The sequence below is a fragment of the Gouania willdenowi genome, unplaced genomic scaffold (assembly GCF_900634775.1).
Source record: "Gouania willdenowi unplaced genomic scaffold, fGouWil2.1 scaffold_62_arrow_ctg1, whole genome shotgun sequence".
NCBI classification, from domain to species: domain Eukaryota; kingdom Metazoa; phylum Chordata; class Actinopteri; order Blenniiformes; family Gobiesocidae; genus Gouania; species Gouania willdenowi.
This window is the reverse complement of record NW_021145227.1, coordinates 332914-358274: the sequence shown is the minus strand read 5'-3', so window position 1 is coordinate 358274 and position 25361 is coordinate 332914. Positions and strand designations below refer to the sequence as shown.

The following is a 25361-nucleotide window of genomic DNA, read 5'->3' as shown; positions in this document are numbered from 1 at the left end:
AGATATGACCGGGGAGAGTATCGGTGCAGTATTCGGAATCAAAATACTAGTGGTGTTCGGACTTCGGATATGACCGGGGAGAGTATCCGGGAAGAATTGAACTCTGGGATATGGCAAGTATAAAAGTGTTCCCATATCCGGAGTTTGACATGCTCCGAACATGACATCGACTTCAACTGCTGTTCGGAGAGTATCCCAGGTGGATATCACCGTATTTGACTCATATCTTGGAATATTCGGGGCTCGATTCTTGGGCTTTTTGCGCAGTGACTGTTCGGTCATAATCTTCAATTAGACCAGACAGTAGTTGAAGAACTTACATCTACTCTGTGTACATCTAATCCTGTATACAAGTCAATTGGTAAGGGCTGTCCTTTGGCAACATCATTTAAGCGCAAGAAGTACTACAGAGACAATTTTAAAGTAGTTGAACCAATAGAATATATTTTGGACCACAAAGATAAAAGAACATTACATTATGTTCCACTACTAAAGTTCTTGCAAGAGCTCTTCACAACTGGTCAAATTCTAAATAGAGCTTTAGATAGCCACCTTGTGTCCGAGGTTAATGTTAATGAGGGCAAATATAAGTCTTTTCGAGACGGCTTGTTTTTTAAAAACAACCTTTTTTTGTCAGGGGGTGAGTTGCGAGTTTTGCTAAATTTATATATTGATGATTTTGAGATTTGCAATCCACTTGGCACGTCTCGTAAAAAACACAAGATCTGTTCCATTTATTGGAATTTCAGTAACTTGCCGCCAGGTTGCCATTCTTCATTGTCATCTATTTATTTAACCTTACTTTGTAGGTCTGATGACGTGAAAAAGTATGGTTATGAGAAGGTCTTAGAGCCCTTATTAAGGGATCTAGTCATTTTAGAAAATCAAGGCATTTTCATTGAACAGCTTGGAGACTTTGTTAAAGGAACAATCCAGTGTGTAGTGGCAGACAACTTAGGCGCGCATGGAATTGCTGGTTTTATTGAAAGTTTCTCAGCTCAATACATGTGCCGGTTTTGTCATGCACAGAGGTCTGAAATTCAGGAGAAAGAAGTGAGTTCAGGTGCGTTTACTCTCCGCAGCAAGGACATACATGAAATGCATGTCAGATCAGCTCTGGACAGTGCACAATCGTGCCATGGTGTAAAAAGGAAGTGTGTTTTGTCTGCACACCTCTCTCATTTCAACGTCTGCACTGGCTACCCCCCTGATGTTGCACATGACCTTATTGAAGGCATAGTGCCATTTGAGTTGGCACACTGCCTCAACTTGTTGATCACAAAAAAATATTTCACACTTGAGAGTCTTAATGAGTCCATTCAGAATTTCCCCTTCAAGTGGACAGACAAGAGTAATTGTCCTCACACCATTCCTCGGACATTCATGTCGAACAAAAGTATTGGAGGAAATGCCCATGAAAATTGGAGCCTTTTGCGGTTTCTTCCATTTTTCATTGGACAGCGAGTGCCTCTCGTAAAGATCTTGTTGAACTAGCTGTAGCACCAGAACACACAACACAATCCATTGCTTTCCTTGAAGCAAAGATTTGTGATCACAGATACCGGCTAAAAGAGGTCTTTCCAGCAATGAGGCTTTTGCCTAAACATCATTTTGTGGAACATTACCCACAGATGATCAGATTTTTTGGTCAACTTGTTGGATTGTGGACGTTACGATTTGAGGCAAAACACAGTTTTTTTAAGAAGGTTGTGCGCCATACACACTGCTTTAAAAACATACTTTTGTCCCTGGCAGTGAAACATCAGTTCATGATGGCATATCACTTGGAGTCAGCCACAACTGGAGAGTCTGGCCTCACTGTCTCAACTGTGTCAACTGTCTCTGTAGACATTTTGCATCAGGATGTGCAGAGAGTTCTGCATCTAAAATACCCTGATATCCCTCACATTCAGCTCACAAAGAATGCATCTGTTAATGGTGTTAACTACAGGGAAGGTATGATTGTTGTTCATGGCTCAATTGGTGGTCTGCCAGAGTTTGCAGAGGTTATCCAGATGATTGTAGTGGACAACAGACTATGCTTTATTGTGAAGGAACTTAGTGCTTGGTATAGGGAGCATTTTAGGGCTTTTGAGTTATGTCCTACATCACAAGTCTGCCTAGTCCAACTTGGTGCCTTAGTAGACCAGTACCCCTTGGCAGACTACAGGATCGGAGGCCAACGAATGGTGACACTCAAAAGATTCATAAACATACAAGGTTTGATTATGGTAATTTGTATGTTGTTCATGTGTTTAATGGATTGATCAACTAATCAATTAGTTGGTCAATAAACATGGTAACAAGAGGGATGCCTCACATTTCTTAAGAGCATACATTTTTTTATATATATATATATATATATATATATATATTCTCACAGCAATGGAAAACAGAGAATCTTCTTTAGGAATGATGTATCCAGTGCTCTGATACTTCTACTAACTTACCCTCATGTTGCCATCAATAATAAAAATGTTCATGTTATGGACAACACATTAGAAATGTAAACCACAAATGAATGTTTAAGTTGTTCCTGTTACACTATCATGTTCAAAGAAAGAACTACCACACAAACTAAGTAAAGACAAACAAAACAACTGGTACAATTCAGTGTTTTGTTTTTCTAACAATTATAGTCATTAATTACAGGTAAGTTACTGTGTGGCAGTGTCTTTCTATGCTACTTGGTTCACCATATAAAGTAGCTATTAGGGATGCCCTGATTTTTTTTGTGCAGCCTATGCCAGTCATGTATGACTTCTGTTATAGAGGGTGGATTAACAGTTTGTCAGACTACATATATTTTAATATATAACCTAAAAGTAATTTTACTGACTGGACCTTGTTAAGTAAGCTCAATAGCTTTTACTCTGCTGGTTCCAACATGAATTTTATCTGTGGATAACAATTTTTTATTTAATGACATTATAATGTTTGGGGGATTTTACCACAGCTGCATTGGTTTTGGATGACAGACCAGCAGCTGCAGCAGTAGCTGACGAATTGACAAAGTTTTCAAGCCAAAAGTCAAAGGTGCTGATTTTTAGTTTAATTTAAAACACAATGCTGATGTACTTAATACTACTTTTAGTCTAATCTCATACATAATGCTTCTCTCAGCCGCAGACACCAGACTATTAAGCAAAGGTTATTGGATAAGTGACTGTAAGCATTTTTTTATGCTGATTGGCTGAGCGATCAATCAGGGTATCTCTAGTAGGTATACAATACTTCATTAATGACAGTACACAATTTTAAGTTATTGTGTTTTTGTTTTGTCTCAATATGTAGATTGAAGAATGGCACATCCAAAATTGAGAGTCATTGTAGAGGACAATGACTAGATCTCCCTTCAGGAATGCCAGAAACTTTGACAGAGTTACACAACACAATCCGCGAAGCATTTGGAGTTGAACAAGATTTTAACATTCAGTTTATGGATCCTGACTTCAACAAAGATTTTATGAACATTACCACAGTACAAGACCTTCAGGACAGGGGGACTATCAAGCTGGTGTACATGCAAAATGTTGTGGGTGTGAGTCCAGTTTCTTCACTGAGGAGTACCCCCAGCACTTCTTCGTCATCTGAAACACTAGTAAGCAGCCAAAGCTCTCCTTGTGCGTCCTCAATCCATGCATCATCAACAGACTCTGACAGCACCATCATCCTGAAACATTCAGACAGTGAACTAAGAGAACGTGCATGGCCACGGAACTTCCCTATTCCTCGCTTTTCTTACAATGTTGAAATGCAACTTCAGCAGGGAAATGAGAGCTTCAGAGACACTGGAAATCAACTGAAGATTGCTCCTGGACTTAAGTCTGAAATCTTAGAGAAACTAGCAGAGGAGATCTTCCTGTATACAGCATATCCACAAAACTATCAAATCGATGATGTAGCAGGGGCACTCATCAAGAAATTTCCTTGTCTGAAGGAACAGTCAGCAACTGGTTACTATTCATGGATGATTAGCTTAAAGTATAAAATGGCCAATTACAGGACAAAGATGAGAATAATTGGCTGCCCCGAAGTGACTGTAAATGCCTTAAAAAACAAATCCAGTGATGAATGCCTTCCAGCAAAAAATGTAAAGAAGCCTAAAAAGGCTGAAGTCAACTTCTTTCCTTCACACCCTGCTGGCGAAACAGATGAAAGCCTTGAAAAGGTTCGACTAGAGCTGCTGGTTGATATCAGACAACGAAACACTGCATCACGTGTCAGAGAGAAGATGTCAAAAACTTTCTCCTACAGAAGAAAAGAAGTGGTGCAGGAAAAGCCAACTGCTGGAGAGGTCAAAACCAGGTGGCCTGCTCTTTTCCACATCAGTGAGGTAGGCATTTACTGCACATCACTTAATTTGTGTCTACTTTAGAGCAGAACCTCCTAAATTAACATCTTATTTACTATACCCTGCCCCTTGATGCAAAGAAAAATACTTACATTTTGGGAAAGTCTTTCTCTTTCTTTCACTGTATCATGTTTATGTAGCATACATGAGCTTGATCAGAACCCCTGCCTGCTTTGGCTGATTTGATTTAGATTGCTTACCCTACCCTTAGTTTATCGGACAATGTTTGAAAACACTGAACACAAACATTCATGCTATCAAAAATTGGCTTGTTTAATGAGGAAGTCAATATAAGAATGGATTTTACAATATTACAATAGCTGAAATATATTATCACACTGATAACTGAAGACAACATTGCTGTTTGTCCTATCTTCATTTTTTGTTTTACAGTTAAATGCTGAATTCCAGAGAATAACAACATTACCTCTCGAAACAACATTTATGGCCCAGTTGGATAAGCACCTACCCCAGCTGAAATCTGTTTTTCAGAAAAAGGGAGCTCAGGTTGGCCAGAAACTTGCCCAACATCTGGAAGTCTTGCAAGAGGTAAATATGTGAACACAATTTTGGAATATCAATAGTCTTATACACTAAAGGATGAAAGGGAGGTGACGTGGCCCTTCATCTTTGAAACTTGAGAATCTGAAAAAAGGGGGCATCCCTAATACATTTTTCAAGTCACATGTATTTATTTTTTTAAGCCAACATGGGTTGTGAATATGTAACGTGTACACTGTACATTATCTGGAGGTATAGATGCATCAAGAAGAATTTTAATAATTTCAGCCTAATCTTTTCATTCAGGAGACAAGTGACATCAATCTGAGAAGAGAAGCAGTCCTCAAGGGACTTTGCATATACCTTGGAGAAGATGATGCTCATCTGATAAAGGAGTATATGGTGAGGTATTGTTTTTGCATTTGCCTGTCATGTCTGTCTTGTGTCCTCACATGTCTTTTAGCTATTATTATATTATATTATAGCTATAATATAATATATATTATATAATATATATTATATAATATTATATTATTATATATAACTATTATCTCAACTACATTAAACGTCAACAGCACGACAGTGGCAGCTGTAGCTAAAGGCACAGAGCTGAACAACAGAATTTAATCTCTGAGGGACCAGTGCCAGATGATGTGTGCTCAACAAACTTAAAGCAGCAACTGCGCAGTAAATAAAGATTAGACCGCATACTTGGCTATACCTGTTTGCTAAAAGTAAACCAGGGAAATTAATTTTATTTAATTTAAAAAAAATGGCTCATCCCATTGAACTTTAGTGTTATCATTATTCGTAGTAGTAAGTATATACACCTATGTTAGGTTGGAAGCATGTGTATGTGAAAATCCTTACTTTTGACCATTTCCTATGCGTCAAGTTTTTTTTTTTTCAAGGTTCGTCATAACCTTACAATGACATTAAAGAAAATATTTCAGTCTGTTTTACAGAATTACACTGTTTCAGGGCAGTGTAGGAAACATGCAGTTTCTGTTCAGCTGTTTCGCTCTTTCTACTACATTTTTGCCAAGTTTAGTTACCGATCTTGCTCACTGGTGTGAAGTCAGCCTAACGCAGTAATTGTATAAGGGGAGGCGGCTTCACTGGCAGTAATAACGGCATGTATGTGCCAAAGCCTCAGTCAGATAATAGCGCCATCTTTTGGGTAAGATACTATACCACAACTAAATAGCAGTGTATAGGAAACAAATAAATCTATTTATATTATGCTTTGTGTGGGTCACTGACAATAAAGGTAAAAGCACAACCTAATATAGGTAACATAAGGCCAACTGCGCAATAGTTAAATCAAAGAGAAACTTTTCCTGACAAATGTAAAGCCTTTTATTTATGCCCAGTCATAATAAATGTTTTCTTTTGTTTACTTTTTCTCAAAATATACAGGACATCGAAGGAGATGACATCCTGAAAGACATAAAGAAATCTCCTATGGGCATTTATGTCATCAACAAGGAGGGAGGACGGCCGAGACATTTTGATGACATTGGCATTCATGTTGAGAGAGAAATTCTTCTAGACAACATTGGATCTGAAGCTCAAGCCTGCGCAATGATGCTTGGAGTCATTTATGCTCTAAACATGACTTACCCAAAAGAGCTAAGATACTACTACGAGTTCATCCAGAAGGTACTGATGCAGATGGAAAGGGGAAAGCTGTCACCCAGAGTTCTTGGACTACGGAACAAAATGATTGCTGGAGGACTGTAGGAGTGCTAAAGCCACACTCTACATGTAATGCACAGTACATGTTTTTTGGGTCGGGGGGTCAAGAGAACATTCACTCTGAAGTCAAATGCATCGCTAAATGTTGGATGTTAAAAATAAATATTCCTGGACTGTTATTCGGATGTGAGAGGACAGGATCCTCTTATAATGTTCAATGTTAACAACAAATATTGCAGGACTGTCTTTTAATTTGGTTGTGAAATAACACATGTTGAGGTCCAATACATCTAAATGTTGAACATGATGTTAAACACAAATATGCCCATGAGAACATTTGCAAACTAGTCCTAGCATCTGTTTAAAAAGTTTGGTGTTGACCCCCATTAAGGGAACGTTCACTTATACATATCCAGAATATGTTTCAGTTTAGAAACAACTAAATCAGTAAGAGCATGTTCATTTCAGAGGAACAGATCAAAGAAAACCCTTTCTGTTGGACAGCCACACACCCGGATTGTTAATTTTGTTATTAAAGATGCATTATGTCCTGTATTGAAGGATTGCAAACAGCTCAAAAGAGACCGGAAGAAAAGAACAAAGGAGCCTGTTCTTTTATTACACTGAAGAAACTAAGTAGAAGCTTGTTGTCGTTCATTTATATTTGAGTGAGACTATACAGTCTGGTCAATTTAGAATTTCTTTTGTCTCTTTTTTTTTGTGTTAATCCAGCTTTTTTTTAAATTTTATTTATACTTAGTTATGCTTACTTATTGCTCTTTTTGTGGCATTTTTGGGTCATGACAGAATCACAATATAGTGTCTACTGTCCTCCATTGTGGTCTAAGTTCATGTTTGGTATGAAAACTGATACTTTCTTTTTTATATATTCAAAAGGTTATGTGCTGCATTGTATGTTCATGCAGTGAGCATTTAATTCAGTGTGCCTGCAATGGCTGATTAATGTGGAAATGTTGATGCATATACATTTCATGTAATAAATACAAAATAATTGATTACATTTGGCTTGCTTTATTGAATCAAAGTAAAGACAATATTCTTAACATTTTTAAGTAGATTGAATTAAATTTTATTATGTTTAAATTAAATAATTTAATTGACCTGAATCTACAAAAACAAATTATTAAAAGTAGTTAAGGGAACATAATTTATTTTAGTTCACTGAACATAATTTTAGTTGGACATTTGAGTTGGAAAAGCTTAAACTAATTGAGCTAAAACTACATATTTAATTTATCTGAAATACATTAAAAACATTGAGTTGAATTAATTTAAAAAATACATCTGGATTTAGACAAATTTGTTTCGTGCAACTGCTAAAATTAATAAAATTAAGTTCATTCAACTGAACATTTTTTTCAGTGTAGATGAGTTCATTGATTTTACCTTAGGAGTGGATTGTCCTGTTAAATAACACTGTATTTATTATAAAATGTGCTACTGTATAGAAAGTACAGATGTTTGTTTATTTTGCTGATATCAAATATTGTTCATTTCCAATTTCTTTAGTAATGGAAAAAGTCATGTTGATTAATCAATTCATTATTTTTAATTTATTTATGTATTAAAATTAATATCATTCATATATTTTCCATTTTCATTTTTATTCTGTTGTCTTAAACAACAACACATGTTGGATTTTTTCTATTTCTGTGGAAAAACTAATACCGATAAAGACCAATAATATCTGAGGTCTGATAATATGGCCCATCTCTAATAGAAAGCATATATTCTATTCTGATGTAAATGTTTTAAGAACAGGTCAGATATCATTGGGGTTTTTTTTTCTGTTTTTATTATGCTGTCTTAAACAACAGCACATACAGTATTTATTCAATATCTGTTGAAAATCCAATATAACATTTGATAATATAGCCCATCCCTAATAGAAAGCATATATTCTATGAACAGGTCTGATCTCCTGTTAGATTCCTGAGCAGATACCTCTCATGTTGCCCAGGTATAGCAGAGACATGATGGAACTCCCAGCTGTTAGCATGACCAGAATAGGAATGGCTAAATAACAATCATACATTTTATCTTCACTGAAGATGAAAGGACCAAAGATGTAAACCATCACAGGAGGAAGGTAAACAACAACGGTCACTATCATGCTGTTGGTGATGATCTGCAGAGCCTTCTTCTTCATTGGGTGGAGACCCGTCCTTCCACTGTGAGACTTCCTCATCGTCCACAGTACTGAGGAGTTACAGATGATGAGGACAGGGAGAGCTATGACATACATAAACATGGCCCAGGGACTGTGGTTCAGCTCATCTATGACTGTGGAAATGGTTCCTTTAGCTAAAGTGATGGCCCACAATGCAGCAGCCACGTACAGTTGGACTCCTGTGGTAGGGCTTTTCCACCGGGCAGGAGCCGGAGCTAACTTGGTGCTATGGCTCCGGGCCATTCAGATTCCACCAACAGAGCTCCAGCTCTCGGAGCCAAAAACCGGGGCTACGCTGGCCCCACATAGCTTCTGGTCTACAGGCCAGCTCTGAAGTGGGCGGGAGGAAGGGACCCTCCGAAGGCGGGGCTATAAATGTCTTGCAAGAAACGAAGGTCAGCCATTTTCTTTCGACTCGACTGGAGTTCATACCGCGTGATACCCAGAAAGGCCGAAATGGATAGTAAACATCTTAAGCAGCAATGGTCCGAGGTGGAAACACAGTGCTTTGTGACGCTGTGAAGTAACGAGGAGGTACAGGAGAAGCTCAACTCTGCCTCGCGGAACAAGCCGATATTTGAGGGTCTGCTGAGGGAGATGGCAGCTGCCGGGTACACCCGGACAGTCGACCAACTTTTAAATAAGTTGAAGAAACTCAAAAAGGACTCCCGTGACCAGAAGCGAGAGCTTGGGTGCAGCGGCAGTGGAAGGGATGTCAGCCCACATTTAGAAATGTTGAATGCTGTGCTTGGGGACCGCCCGGCCAACACGTCGTCCGGGGCACTGTGCTCGGCTGTGCTCGAGGAAACGGCAACAGAACCCGGTAAGTTTCAAAGCTGTTAGCTAGTTGTGAGAATGTTTATTATTACATTCCCTCAAGTTGTGAACGTGACGTCAGCTATAATGGTGCTAACCATGGTGTGGTTGCCAGCTGAACAGTAATGCCCAAACAATTTGGTAAACAACGTTCTATGTTCTTTTCAGATGTGTCCTCTGTGCACATGGAGTGTTCCACGCCTTGGGCAGAATCTCCGGGACTGTCCTGCAGTTCGCCGCAGCGGTCGTGCAGTACGCCCCTCCCCAGCCCCTCTGCTAGCTCGTCAATAGCTTTGTCAGCGGCTGCCATGGGTAAGATACTATGTAAACAAACTAACAATGCTGTATTTGAACTCATCCTGAAATCTACTGGTAATGACTAACAGTAATGTCTTACTTGTTTATGTCTATTGTGTTCTGTCTGCATGGACCTATCACTATGTGTCTGAAATAAAGTATTGATGATGATGGTTTCCCATATGCTTTTTGTTTAGGTAAGAGGAAGAGGGACTCGATTGGGGAAGTCCTCCAATACATGGAGAAGTCTGACGAGGTGTTTCTGTTGGAAGGCAGGGAGGACCGTCAACTCTCAAAGGTGATTCTGGAGAGCCTAACGAACATGGACGCCCACGGAGCAAACATGATAGCTCCTGATGGAGGAGCAGGGGAAGAAGAAATGTGCTTTTCCCCCTGAGAACATGTACATACTGTATAATATTGTAAATAAAAGTTTGTTTGAAGTGATGTGAGTTTTCTCTCTAATTTCAAAGGACATTTTTCATATTTAGTTTTACTAGTCTTCTTCTTCACATGTAGAAAATGCAGTTACTTACAAGTCATATGTGTAGTTTTCAAACCGTTGTTGAATATTACCAATTCTCACAATATAATGTAAAATATAGAAACAGTAGTTTAGTAAATATTAACTTAAAATGCGTACATATGTCATTACTACCACTCCTTCCTTGTGAATGATATGGTTTTATTAATTTTGCTGTGATCACATTGACCCACATATGGTAAATTGTGTCTAGGTCTGCATCAGCTGGATTATATTTAGAATTTCTTTAAACCCGACATTCAAAGTGTTCCGTACTTTACATTCACAGATGTATATTATAGTAATAATATATGTACATACCGATCAGTTAAAAATGTAGTTGTAGCTTACAGTACAATCACAAATCTATGGTAACCAGATTTTCTTTCTCAGAAATTAGTTTTAGATCTTGTTATACTGTCACATATACAACTAAACAATATGCACCAGCTCAGATATATTGTCACTATTGTTTTTTATATGTATATAATGTTATTGCTCTTACTTTTTTATTCTGTCACTCTTTAATTCCTGTACTCTAATCTTTAAGGCCCTGATGGAAAGCTTAAATGTTTGTTACAACATATAGCAAATGTAATTTTAGTGTCTTTGCATTTTATTTGTGGACATTTCAGGCGGTGAAGGTCCCAACCCGTTTGTTGAATAAAACAGTATTGGATTGTCATTTTAAATGTATTGAAAAACAGACATTAGCCTTTATTATTATTTTTTAATTCAGATGAACAAGACAATTACATTCATGGAAATACACACATATCAATTTCTTTGGTTCCCAAAGCTGTACACATAACATTTCCAGCCACATCACAAACCAATTGGGTTATTCTGCTTGATTGAAATACTGTATCAAGGCTGCCCTGATGTCAGCCCTCTCTGCATTGTTAGTGTCGGGCAGTGGTTGGACGGGAGGCTGATTGTGTTCCAATCCGGCAGTCCGCCCCTCAATGAAGTTGTCCCCATGCTCTTCACATATGTTATGGAGAACACAGCAGGCCATCGCCACCTTCTTGCTCAGCTCTAGCTTACAGAGTTTGGGGACAACATTTCTTTTTAGGAGACACCTACAGCGACCTTTTAGTCTCCCAAAAGCCATTTCAACCACAGATCGAGCACTGCTCAGTCTGTAGTTGTACGTGTGCTGCTCAGGGGTCAGTCTGCCTGTGTCTGAAAATGGTTTCATGAGCCAGTTCTGTATTGGGTATGCTGGGTCACCAATAAGGTAATCTGATCTCAACTGTCTGCATGTTTCAAACTGTAGGCTTCAAACTAATAATAAACTGGAATATTAGCATTTCCTGAAATTCAAGTGAGGATGCATAGCTGAGACACCCCCCCACCCACACACACACACACACACACATATCAAAGAACGCAGAATCTGTCACGCCATCCACCAATCAGGAGCCAGCAGAAGGAATATCAGTGTGAATTTCACTGTGACATCATCACACACTGCTGATGACATCATCAGGAGCTGGTCGCACATCAAAGGACTCAGCAGCACATTGAGAATTATTTAATGAGGGACGACCTTCTGAGAGAGACACAATAACCCACAAACTCCTTGGACTCAGTGAATTTACTTTATCTCTGTCACTCTGACAACAGTTATATTTTTGATCTAATGATAGAAGTGCATCAGTTCAATGTAAAGAGTCTGGAACAAACATGCTTTGAAGCTCTGAAGGATCATCTCTGTCCAGAAAAATGCATTGGGCTGTGGCAGTTTACTAAAGTCTGGTATATTCCCATTTTGTTTCAACTGAAGTATGAGGCCTTTCACTTTATCTGTGAGAATTTTGAGGAGGTTTCACTCTGTGAAGAGTTTTTGCAGCTTGCGGTGCAGGAGCTGGCTGATATCCTGGGTCAGGATGACCTTACTGTGACCCAGGAGAGCACAGTTTATCAAAGTGTTTTAAGATGGATAAACCACATGCCTGAGGAACGACAGGGAGCCATTTCTACTCTGTTACCAAAGGTACGACTGGGTCTGATGGACAAAAGTTACATCACAGACAATGTGCGTAACAATGATGTGGTAAAAACATACCCTGAGTCCCACCTCTTGGTCTCTGATACCCTTAAAGTCATGTCTCAACCTTCATTACTCTGCTCTGAGTCTGGGATCAACAACACCTTGTTTCGCTGTCGCTTGCCAAACGCCGTCTTAATGATGGTTAGAATATTTTCTAAGACTATAGAGGCCTTTGACTACAGAACTAACAGCTGGATCACAGTTCACACTCATCCCAGTCTGGAAGATTCCATGACTCACTTACTATTCTACAGCACTGTCTTCCTTGGTAGATGCTTCTACATTGTGGGTGGTGGTTTAAGTTGGACCGGCCCCTGTAACAGAGTGTGGAGGTATAACCTAGTCACACACACTTGGCAGGAGATGTCACCAATGCAGGAGCCACGGTACTTAATGAGTGTTACTGAGCTAAAGGGATACATCTACGCTATGGGAGGCTACAGGGATGATGATGGTACCTTACTCAGAACTGCTGAACGCTACCAGCCCAACATCAACCAGTGGACGTTCATTGCATCAATGAATGAAGGGAGGGAAGATGCCAGCTGCTCCACACTGAACAACAAGATTTACATATGCGGAGGATGGAGTAACGATAGAGTACTGAATACTGCTGAGTATTACAACCCAGACACCAACCAGTGGACACTGATCACTCCCATGGGAACACCTCGGTGTGACCTTGGGGTCGTTGCATATATGAGCCACATTTTTGCAGTTGGAGGAAGCGATGGGTTCAGAGATCTGAGTTCTGCTGAGGCTTATGACCCAGTGACCAACACCTGGTACGATGTCCCTGAAATGGTCCACACACACAGTTACTTTGACATTGCAGTGATGAACAAGCAGATATTTGTTGTTTCTTGTAGCACAGGAAACAGAATTGTTGAGTGCTATGACTACACTACAAATACTTGGTCTGTGGTATTTTCTGGCATGAACCACAGCGAGTATGATTGGGTGAGATGCTGTGTGATTTCTAGACTTCCCAACATGGCTGAGTACTGTTCACCTCGTGAACCCATCATACCCAGGACACAGGTCTAAAAAAAGTCTAAACTAGATACTGAGACAGAGCAAATGTTATTTTCCATGATCCTAACTGGGAGTGTAACCTGCTCTGACCAGGTCTGTGTGTATCAATAAAAGTGTTTAAAGACATTAGAAGAACTAATGTGTGAATAAATGAATCAGTTCATGTCTCAGCTCAGATGGGATGGTTTTAATCAGCCTGAGTTGATGTAATCTAGAAAAAAAATACAAAATTTTAGTGGTGACAACATATAGCAGATGTGTAGATGTACTGAATTTAATTATAATTAATGTAGTGGTTAGCACATATTTATTTCATATATCAAGACAAAACAATGCAATTCTGTGACACAACAAACCATTGAAAAAAATAAAACCTAATTTAACATTTAGAATAATGCACTGTAATACAATATAACACTTACAGGTATAGTGTAATTGTCTCGAGGGAACAATAACAACAATGGTGCAAAATCCAAAAGCATTTGTAATATTAATATTCAATTAAGAGAAAACATGTACATTAATTATAAAGGGTGTGTTTAATGTTTATTGTACCTTTTAAATTATTAATAAAAATAAAAATTGGGGGTTGCAATTTGGCGATGCAGCTCATCCATTGCCTTGGACACAATTCTGTTCAGTTATTACCACTGAGCAGGCTTAATACAGGGCAGACTGCACAGACAGAAACACACAGTACCAAGGACGGAAGTAAAAAAGCTGACATTTCCAGTGTCTTTGAAGCAGGGATATGCATCAAAGAGTTTCATAGGTCGATCTTCTTCCTTTGTAATATCTGCATCAATGAAAGCCTGCCTTGCCTTGAACTCAAGGTCCAAAATTTGGGCAAAATCGCCTTGGTTGGGTTTTGTGTTGGGATTCTTGTACATTTTGCTCAATGTTTTGTAGTGACTCGCCTGCATCCTCAGACTATAAAATAAGACGGTGAGGCAAAGACGTTTCCATGGAAACACTATTACACTAGCATCAGAGAAGAGAAATCATAGTTAGTGGCATGTGTATGAATAAAATATAATGCACAATTATATTAGAAAGTCATTACTTACTTCCCCCACTAGGTTTGACAAAACCAGAAAACAGTTATATCATAAAGAGTGTAAGGTACACCTATCAGAGGTCAAACTTCACTTCACCTAAAGTCTAAAAAACAATAACAGTTTGAGTAGAGCAGTGTTTTCTTAATGGACTTTCAGATTTTTTTTAGGAATGGTCAATTGCCTATTTCATTTTATCAGCTTAATGTTTTACTTATTGTTAGGAAATTCTAAAAATGTGTTTGATATTGATTATGTGGAAAATGACTGTGTCAGCTGATTTAAGTGGAGACGCTTTTCCTGGTGAAAATAATGAAATCATTTGTAAACACATAAGCAAAATAACAGGAAAACACAGGTCATTATCCAACATTGTGTGCATTACAATGTACTCTGGCACATGAGACAGAGGCAAATATAGTCTCAGTACAGGTTTAAACTTTTTTAGATGTACACAAATCAGAACTATGACAGAATTGTTCCCACTTTTAGCACAAACCTCCATTTAAACTGTCCTCACTGAGGTCATCATTGCTCTCAATAATTATGGTTGAACTGCTTGTGTCACCACTTCTGTCACCATCAGTGTCATTGTCTGTGTTGTTTGAGCAGAAGAAACTCTTCTTTAACACCCATCGTTGTGGCGTGGAGCCCTGCCTCTTCCTCAGGGACCTCATATTTTGGAGTCACTTGTACATTTTGGTGTAGATGGTCAACTATGGTGAAATATTATTAATAATAATAACAATAATAAGTGGTTTTTCTTGTTGCTGTCCCACCCAAAGTTTAGGTTATTAAAAGAAAAGAAGTTCGGCACTTGTTCCACGGCACTTAAGCAAGGCATTTTTTGCATACAGGGACAGACAACAACCAGCTAACAGTGTGCAACATTAATGTGATCAAAGCTACCAATACAGACGCTAACTTTGCTTAATAATCACCAAATATGAATGAAAAACATGACTTACCCTCCAACACTGACAGTACGGTGTTGTCAAAATCTTCCATGCTGACAGAGTTCTCCTGCTCGCTGAAGCCTTAACACGTAGTACCTGGTAAAGACCCACAGAGTGAGCTAGCTAGCTAAAGTTCACATTGGCTAATGTTAGCTAGCTTGTTTAGCAGCCCCTGTGGAGAACATGTGACAAAATACATTTATTTGTTAATATTTCATATCAACAACTGTCCATCATTTATCTGGGGACATGTCTCATGTTGTAGGTGTTTATCACAGATGTTGATGATGACAGAGGCAGGGGGCTCCCACTTAAAACACTGTGGCCCAAGGCAGTGCTACCTTTACCTCAGTCACAGTGGGTGATATGGGGAAAAAAATCATATCACCATTTATTTTTGTAAAAACACTATCAAAATACAATTTTTTTCATTAAAATCATTTAAACTATTTTAAAGTTATTTACCAATAAAACGAACCAATTCACCTACTTAAAATCATCACCCTAAATGGAAAAAAGGAATAAAAGATCATTTAAGACAAGGTCATTTTCAAATATTTTTTTTAAATTGTATGTAAGCAATTTATCAAACTGGTTCCAAGTACAATGAACATCAAACAAAAGATCTGACATGTTCTTATAGTCACACAGTCTTTTAACTATAGTGTTTGCATGGGTTTTTTCCGGGTTCTCCGGCTTCCTCCCACAATCCAAAAACATGATTATAAGATTGAATGGAGTCTCTAAATTGCCCATAGTAGTGAATGAGAGTGAGTGGTTGTCTGTCTGTGTTGCCCTGTGATGGACTGGCGCCCTGTCCAGGGTGTACCCCCACCCAGCGCCCAATGATAGCCAGAGATTGGCACCGGCAGACCCCCGCGACCCTGTCAAACAGGAATAAGTGGGTCTGAAAATGAATGAACTATAGTGTAGCATTAGCATTAGCATCACTTGCTACATAACAAGGCATCATATCAGTCTAGTGATTTCTATTTGTTATTGAGGTAACACACATATTAATAAAATCCTACACCTCATTTTACACAGTTTAGACAATCATATCCTTTACAAGATAAAACAACAATATTCATATCTCTATATTTTTCCTCAAAATGGCAATTGGTGATATAAACCATTTATTTTTTCATCAATAGTTTAGTTTTTTGGACAAGTCAATTAACACTACAACACACACACACACACATTCTCACATTTGCTACTTTTTAAAGACCCCATTCTTTTGCTATTCCTGTAAGGACCCTACTTTACGGCCATCCTAGAAACATATGAAATGCCTTCCTTGACCAGAAAAAAAATGTATTTTAATGCCATCACCACAGAATTCTTTTACACACAAAGAGAAGAAAAATATAGATTTTTAAAGCCCCATATATTTTCACTAATTTCTTTAGGACGTTTTAAAAAAATATATGATTTTACTATTTTTGTAAGGACCATGTGATATCTTCATGCAATTAAAGCACGATGTGACGTCATGCTTAAACTGCACAAAATTCCAAAATCCAGTTATGTCACAGCGGACTCCTAAATGTAAAAGATAGATTTTGGCTTTAGAATAGTTTTTATGACATTTTTAGTGAGAAATATAATCTTACCTTTCCGTAGTTTGTTTGCTTTTCCGCGCAGAACGTACCGGAAGTGACGTTTTTTTCAAACAGGAAGTGATGTCGATTTACATGTTTACATTTTAGAAACAATTAAAAATTCCAAAATCCAGTTATGTCACAGCGGACTGCTAAATGTAAAAGATAGATTTTGGCTTTAGAATAGTTTTTATGACATTTTTAGTGAGAAATATAATCTTACCTTTCCATAGTTTGTTTGCTTTTCCGCGCAGAACATACCGGAAGTGACGTTTTTTTAAAACAGGAAGTGATGTCGATTTACATGTTTACATTTTAGAAACAATTAAAAATTCCAAAATCCAGTTATGTCACAGCGAACTCCTAAATGTAAAAGATAGATTTTGGTTTTAGAATAGTTTTTATGACATTTTTAGTGAGAAATATAATCTTACCTTTCCATAGTTTGTTTGCTTTTCCACGCAGAACGTACCGGAAGTGACGTTTTTTTCAAACAGGAAATGATGTCGATTTACATGTTTACATTTTAGAAACAATTATTTACTTTTTAATATTCGTCATAATATTCATTCACATGTGAAAATATCTCCAAACCTCGAGACTAAAGTGTAGTTTGAAACACTGGAATGTTGGAAAAATGGGAATATGTTTTTATTTCTTTATAAAATGTGTTTTTGTTACTTAACAACGACCATTTTTAGATTAATAAAGTCTGATAAGCTGTATTGTACAATAGAGCATTGTAGAAAAGTTTAAAAAGATATGCACATTTAATTTTTTTATCCGTTTTTCGATTTAAAAGAGGTCAAGTGGCGTGTGCTCCATTAAGGTCTATGGGGGTCATCAGACCTCATATCTCTCCAGTGCAAAGGGCCAGGACTTTATGGCCATAGGTCACCAAAGGTCACGATTGTCAAGTCTTTGACCATCTCATGTCCAAAGTTATGACCCCTAATTCCCTGCTCATCATAAGGGGATTTTTATTCATAACTTTTCACAGGGAGCTTGGATTTTAAAAACAAGTGCATATTATGATTTATCTCTGGGTGACCTTTTGGAAGTGGGTGGTCTCATCTCTGTAGACTCTTGTTTAGTCAGACAAGGGCCTAGGAGAATGGGACTTGAATATGTTGTGCGGCCCCTCTGGACGTCCCCAAAAATGCTTCAATGAAGTCTCAGAGACTTACGGTGGTGAAATGACAACCCTTCAAAGGGTGTCTGGATCAAGGATTTGGGGGGTCCTAGAGGGCGAACCCTGGCACTTGTAGTAACCATTCCACATGTTCTGGACTCAGTTGGAGGAGACCTTTCCATAGAGGTCTCATTTGTGCAGATTGGATGAAAATTGGCAGAGTTGTGAATACGGAGGCCAAAATCTCACATGGTCTCGAGTTTCAAAGGCCAAAGGGCCTATTTTGGGTGATTCTGGATATGAAGACATTAATCCAGGAATCTGAAATTCACATATCTTTTAGAGGGTGGTGGGACTTTTCCAACGGTACCTTCCTCACCTCTTAATGACCTTTGGATCATGAGAGAGAGCCATTTGAAGTTTTCAGGACAGTTTCTGGAAAATGCTGCAACTTAATTCATTAAAAATCAACAGAAGGTTCTAGAAACCTGAAAATTCACACAATCTATGGTGAATTGATGATAAATCAGGGGTGCGACTTTGGAGGCTGTACTCCAAAGTTTAGGGGGTCATTCAGGGTCAACGTCGGATCTGGGAGTGAGAAACGGCGTCCCTGGCAAGAAGACAACACACCAGAGGTCTATATCTTAAATATGTTGATGTGGTCTTTGAGACGATGCGGGAAACGTTGACCACGTGTTGATACGACTTTGCGTTCCGGAGTTATGGCCATAGGTCACCAAAGGTCACTATTGAAGGCCGAAAAGTGGGTTCAGGGGGCTACCTCAGCCATCTTTAAACTTATCGGAATGGAAACAAGTCAGGCTCATACGGGGGTCCTAAGGATGAGGTTTGTGAAATTACAGCTTTCTAGCTTAAAAATTGAGCTCAGTACAGGCCAAAAACTGATTTCAGGCATAAAATGACATTTTTGCGGCTTTTTTAATTTAAAGTTAAAAAAAATCATTAAAAATCAATGGAAAGGCTTAGAAACCTGAAACTTTGCACACTCTGTTATAAGGTCACAGCCTTCTGATTGTCCAAGGTTGGAGTTCCTGTGACCCGCCCTTCATAGGTCAGAGGTCAAGTGGTGTGTGCTCCATTAAAGTCTATGGGGGTCATCAGACCTCATATCTCCCCAGTGCAAAGGGCCAGGACTTTGAAATTCACATATGACATGCAGCTCAAAGAGACCTTTCTAATGAGCCCAGGCCCAAGTCTTTGACCATCTCATGTCCAAAGTTATGACCCCTAATTCCCTGCTCATCATAAGGGGATTTTTATTCATAACTTTTCACAGGGAGCTTGGATTTTAAAAACAAGTGCATATTATGATTTGTCTCTGGGTGACCTTTTGGAAGTGGGTGGTCTCATCTCTGTAGACTCTTGTTTAGTCAGACAAGGGCCTAGGAGAATGGGACTTGAATATGTTGTGCGGCCCCTCTGGACGTCCCCAAAAATGCTTCAATGAAGTCTCAGAGACTTACGGTGGTGAAATGACAACCCTTCAAAGGGTGTCTGGATCAAGGATTTGGGGGGTCCTAGAGGGCGAACCCTGGCACTTGTAGTAACCATTCCACATGTTCTGGACTCAGTTGGAGGAGACCTTTCCATAGAGGTCTCATTTGTGCAGATTGGATGAAAATTGGCAGAGTTGTGAATACGGAGGCCAAAATCTCACATGGTCTCGAGTTTCAAAGGCCAAAGGGCCTATTTTGGGTGATTCTGGATATGAAGACATTATTCCAGGAATCTGAAATTCACATATCTTTTAGAGGGTGGTGGGACTTTTCCAACGGTACCTTCCTCACCTCTTAATGACCTTTGGATCATGAGAGAGAGCCATTTGAAGTTTTCAGGACAGTTTCTGGAAAATGCTGCAACTTAATTCATTAAAAATCAACAGAAGGTTCTAGAAACCTGAAAATTCACACAATCTATGGTGAATTGATGATAAATCAGGGGTGCGACTTTGGAGGCTGTACTCCAAAGTTTAGGGGGTCATTCAGGGTCAACGTCGGATCTGGGAGTGAGAAACGGCGTCCCTGGCAAGAAGACAACACACCAGAGGTCTATATCTTAAATATGTTGATGTGGTCTTTGAGACGATGCGGGAAACGTTGACCACGTGTTGATACGACTTTGCGTTCCGGAGTTATGGCCATAGGTCACCAAAGGTCACTATTGAAGGCCGAAAAGTGGGTTCAGGGGGCTACCTCAGCCATCTTTAAACTTATCGGAATGGAAACAAGTCAGGCTCATACGGGGGTCCTAAGGATGAGGTGTGTGAAATTACAGCTTTCTAGCTTAAAAATTGAGCTCAGTACAGGCCAAAAACTGATTTCAGGCATAAAATGACATTTTTGCGGCTTTTTTAATTTAAAGTTAAAAAAAATCATTAAAAATCAATGGAAAGGCTTAGAAACCTGAAACTTTGCACACTCTGTTATAAGGTCACAGCCTTCTGATTGTCCAAGGTTGGAGTTCCTGTGACCCGCCCTTCATAGGTCAGAGGTCAAGTGGTGTGTGCTCCATTAAAGTCTATGGGGGTCATCAGACCTCATATCTCCCCAGTGCAAAGGGCCAGGACTTTGAAATTCACATATGACATGCAGCTCAAAGAGACCTTTCTAATGAGCCCAGGCCCAAGTCTTTGACCATCTCATGTCCAAAGTTATGACCCCTAATTCCCTGCTCATCATAAGGGCATTTTGATCCATAACTTTTGAAATTCATATATGATATTCAGCTTCACGGTGATGGGGTTTCATTCCGATTTGGTTCATTTCAGAGTTCAAGTTGATTCCCTAACCCTTATCAAAATTGTATTTATTTCAAAATGTTGGTTTTATGTTGTATTTCATTGTGAATGGGCTTCTATACAACAGTTGTCTAGTAGTGTGTGTAGAAAACATTGCTCCATGAGCAGGTGTTTAATTGAAGCTTCCCCTCCCCCACCTCCCACAGCTGTACACATAAAACCTCCCTAAAACCATTACACAGCACAACCATTTTACCTTACACTACTACAATTTAGACTACATTTATTTATCATGTATTTTTAAATTAATAAATAGTTAATAAAATAGTTAGATGAAAGTTCATAACATTTAGAAGACACAGAATTTGTACATTTGGTTTTTGAAATAGAAAATCTGTTCACTTTTAAAGGGGAGTATTGTGTAGAAATCCCTTTTTCAAGCTTTATATCATGTTAGTGTGTCATTCCCTCCTGAAAAACATTCCTCCAGTGTTGTTCAGGTTGATTCATGTAATTTTGAGTAATCTTTTAATCTTCTGCCACCACTGCCATCACTGATTACAAAACCACTCTCATGTTCCCTCAGTTCAACCCAATTTAATTTTTATTAATGTATGTTTTCTAATCCAACATTTCATAGCACATATATACTGTATATGAAGGATAGATTTGCAAAAACGGAGGAAAAAAATATACTGACGGCCCAGGAAGAGAGTGACATGCGCGCACCTACATGTACATACAGTTTTATATTAATAATTATAATAATTGTTATTAAAATGACATGATCATTGAACAACACTGCTGATCAATTGGCTGCAGCACCTATAGCCATTATAAAAAGATGCACAGAGGCTAATCTGACAGCTGGATGGAGAAGGGTACGTCTGCGGAGGGGTAGCCCTGTAACTGCAGCACTCTACGTGTGGCCTCATAATGCAGGAAGTGGCACACAAGAGGATCTACACTGTAGATTCTACAGAGACCAAAGAGACACCCCCCCCCCAGTGAAGACGAGGTTCAGCGTGAGGGAGTACGATCTCTGCTGAGAAGGCTGCTAGGTTAATGCTAATGCTATTGCTAGGTTAATGTTATTGTGTGGATAATGCTAGGTTAAATCTAATGCTCGGTTAATGTTACTGTTATGGTAATTCTATTGCTATGTTAATGTGGATGTTAGGTTAATGCTATTGCTAGGTTATTGCTAATTCTAGGCTAATGATAATGTTCGGTGAATGCCAACGCTATGCCATTGTTAATGCTAGGTTAATACTAGGTTAAATGTCCCCATTGCGGGATTAATAAAGATACTCTACTCTACTCTAATGCTAGGTCAGCACCTGCATCTTTGCTTGTATTTTCTTCAAGAAGTGCAACTATTTTAGTTAATAGGATTTCTCAATAGGATAAGTAAAATTCACTGTAGGGCTACTTTGTATATGATATTACATTATTGTTTATTAAGTGTGCAGGACTATTTTTTTTTTTTACTTGTTTTTTCCATTTTCATTCATTCACTGTATATACTTTATGTATATATTCATATTCTTATTTTATTTTTATCTATTAACTTCTTGTTAATCTTCAAATGTTTCCCTTCCTCATATCTGTAATAATAATAATAACAATAATAATAATTATTATTATTACTATAATAATAATAATAATAATAATAATAATAATAATAATAATAATAATAATAATAATAATAAGAGCCAACAGAAAAAGTGTGTTTAAACCTGTTGAAGTCCTAACTTGGACTATCCCCTCCCCCACCCGGTCCTAACTTTAGTTGGATGTAAAGGTGCGTTTCATTTATTTTTTTCTCATGTGCAGGACATCACAGGAGTGATACAGATAGTCCTTTAAAGAGTAAAATAATACCTTTTCTGTGATCTGTCTCTATTTATTTATTAATGATTAATCATAGTTTTTTTAAGCTGGTATGAATGTTGTGCTTCCTTTACCTTATGAAGTCTATCTGAATGGGTGTTGGGTGTTTAAAAGAAGCGCTCCTCATCTCCTCACGTGTTTTCCCACCAACACCTGCTTAATTGCCTCATTCACTGATTCGGCACACAAGAAGCAGCATCAGACAGAGAAGACATCAGACAGAAAATGGTAAATTTGAGTCATTTTACCAAAAGTCTATCTTCATTATACTCCTTATATGTTTCTGGAACATTGCTGAGTAGAGTTTAATATAATTAAAGTGAATTCAGCTGCATTTAAGCTCCAACTCTGAGCTGGTTCTTGTATTCTTGATTTTTAAACCATGGGCATTTGAATCTTTTGTTTCAATTTTAAACCATGCTTTTTATTTCTACACTGAAAAATCAAACTTGTAAGATTGACTTGATTAAATCCTTGTAACAATTTGCACTATCATTTAAAATGTACTTACTACAGACCTTAAAGTTACTGAATATATTAAGTACATTTTATGATGTTATACATTATTTAGATGTAGTATTTACTCAAAAAAATTAAGTAAAAATGAATTAATGTTTCCATAGGCAGGAAAATCACCAACATGAAAATATTAAGTAGATCTATATCTTTTTTGACACTTAAAATTAAATTTTAAGTTTTATTACTCATAATTCTGTAAATTCTGCTTATTTTATATTGATCAGATAATATACTTTTATCACAAATCATGAAATCACACATCTCACATACAGAAAAATAAATATTTATTTACAAAAGCTCACACAGAGGAGTAATAAATCAGTCCCATTAGCAGTATTTTCATATCCAGGCTGCATCTCCTGGCCTTCAGGATGGATGGATACATTCATTGGATCTTCTCCATCTGTCCCATGGACAACCAGAATTGTTAGGATGTGCTGAGTGGAATCTCTGTGGCTGTCCTCCTGCCAAAACAATGTTTTCTTTGGGGATAAATCCATAATCATCTTTGAGTATATTGTATTTGTATTGTAGCCAAGGAAGATGTAGGAAGATCTCTGATTGGCTGAAGTCCACTGTCACAGTACTGGATATATAAACTTCATTTACAGAGCCAGGAGAAGGAGAAATGATTCACTGTCACTCAGAACACTTTGGATTACAATATTCTTAAAAATGGTTATGGATTTATCAAAAAACAAACAAACGTATAGATAACAGAATAAAGGGATTAAAATATGTGTGAAGTTGTCTACATACATATACAGTGAGGGTTACAAATTACAATTTAAATAAACACTGCATAAATCAGAGAAATTTGTTTGCGCACAAAAAATTTCTTTAACAAATACAAATCAATTTTTCACACTTTAGCAGACAAACAATTCTTACACATTCACCTAATTTATTGTGCAGACAAAAATAATAATTTACAAATACAAATAATGTTCACACATTTTTGCAGACAGAAATATTTTTTTACAAATAGAAATCCTATTTTCCTAAAGTTATCTGTGAAGATGTCGGCATATCCACTGGCTGATATAAAAAGTGTGTGTTCCACTGTGAAAAATACGACCTCAAACCGCCATAAAAACCTGTTAAATATTGAGTTTTATTTACTGCAGCCTCCGTAGAGGTAGATTATTGTCAAACAGATGATGTAGGAAACAGTAGAGAAACTATTACGTCAAAGTAGCGCTAAGTACGGTAAACCACACTACATGTAATGTAACGCATTTGTAAATATGACTATAAAACGGCCGTGAGCACAGCTATCGTTTCAACACTAACAACACGTAAACCTCCGCCTGCCTTCTCATATTATTGACCAGGTTAATGTTTCAAACACGGAGCACAATATGCTACATTAAGCTAGCACCCAGTACAGCAGTGTGCAGATGTAAACACAACGGTTTGCGGTCATTTACATGAGTTAAGTAGTCGTTCACGTCATGATACACGAGTCCAAATATCACAAGTAACTGAGTATATGTATCTATAACAACTTTAAATAAACAGAAAGACTTTAACTTACGGCTCAGTTCGCGTATCCATGTCCTCCAGTCCTCTCTCCTCATGTCTCATGTGTGGGTCAGATTCTGAGTTCACACGATGCCTTGCTTGACTTCCGGTTCCCGCGCACATTTTTTTGATTAAAATGTACTCACTATTTTCAGGTTGTTAGGTTTTGACCATAAAACACTTCATTACTTTTAAGAAATCTTTATTAAAACTTACTCATCCCACACAGTGCATTTATTACATGAATAAATTGTGTAAATATTTGTAGTTTTACTTAAAAAAAAATCATGTTCTCCTAGAATCTTTATTACTATGTAGAAATTATTAAATACAATTTAATATAATTTACTAGCCCTAAGTTTGTTTTTTCAGTGTACTATGTGTTTTTATGTCTCTATATTGATTTTGCAATGTTAGATTTTAGTACCACTATTAAATGTTGTCTC

The 25361-nt window shown here is 37.9% G+C and overlaps 1 protein-coding gene across 1 annotated transcript; it reads left to right on the top strand.

The window, feature by feature from the left end:
* Positions 1 to 3598: 3598 nt before the first annotated feature.
* LOC114460738 (uncharacterized) lies at positions 3599 to 10254 on the top strand. The gene is made up of 7 exons (XM_028442646.1): positions 3599 to 4336; positions 4748 to 4903; positions 5162 to 5257; positions 6275 to 6517; positions 9279 to 9567; positions 9729 to 9872; positions 10055 to 10254. The coding sequence occupies exons 1-7, from the start codon at positions 3755 to 3757 to the stop codon at positions 10252 to 10254; spliced, it is 1710 nt and encodes a 569-aa protein (XP_028298447.1). The 5' UTR covers positions 3599 to 3754.
* Positions 10255 to 25361: the final 15107 nt, after the last annotated feature.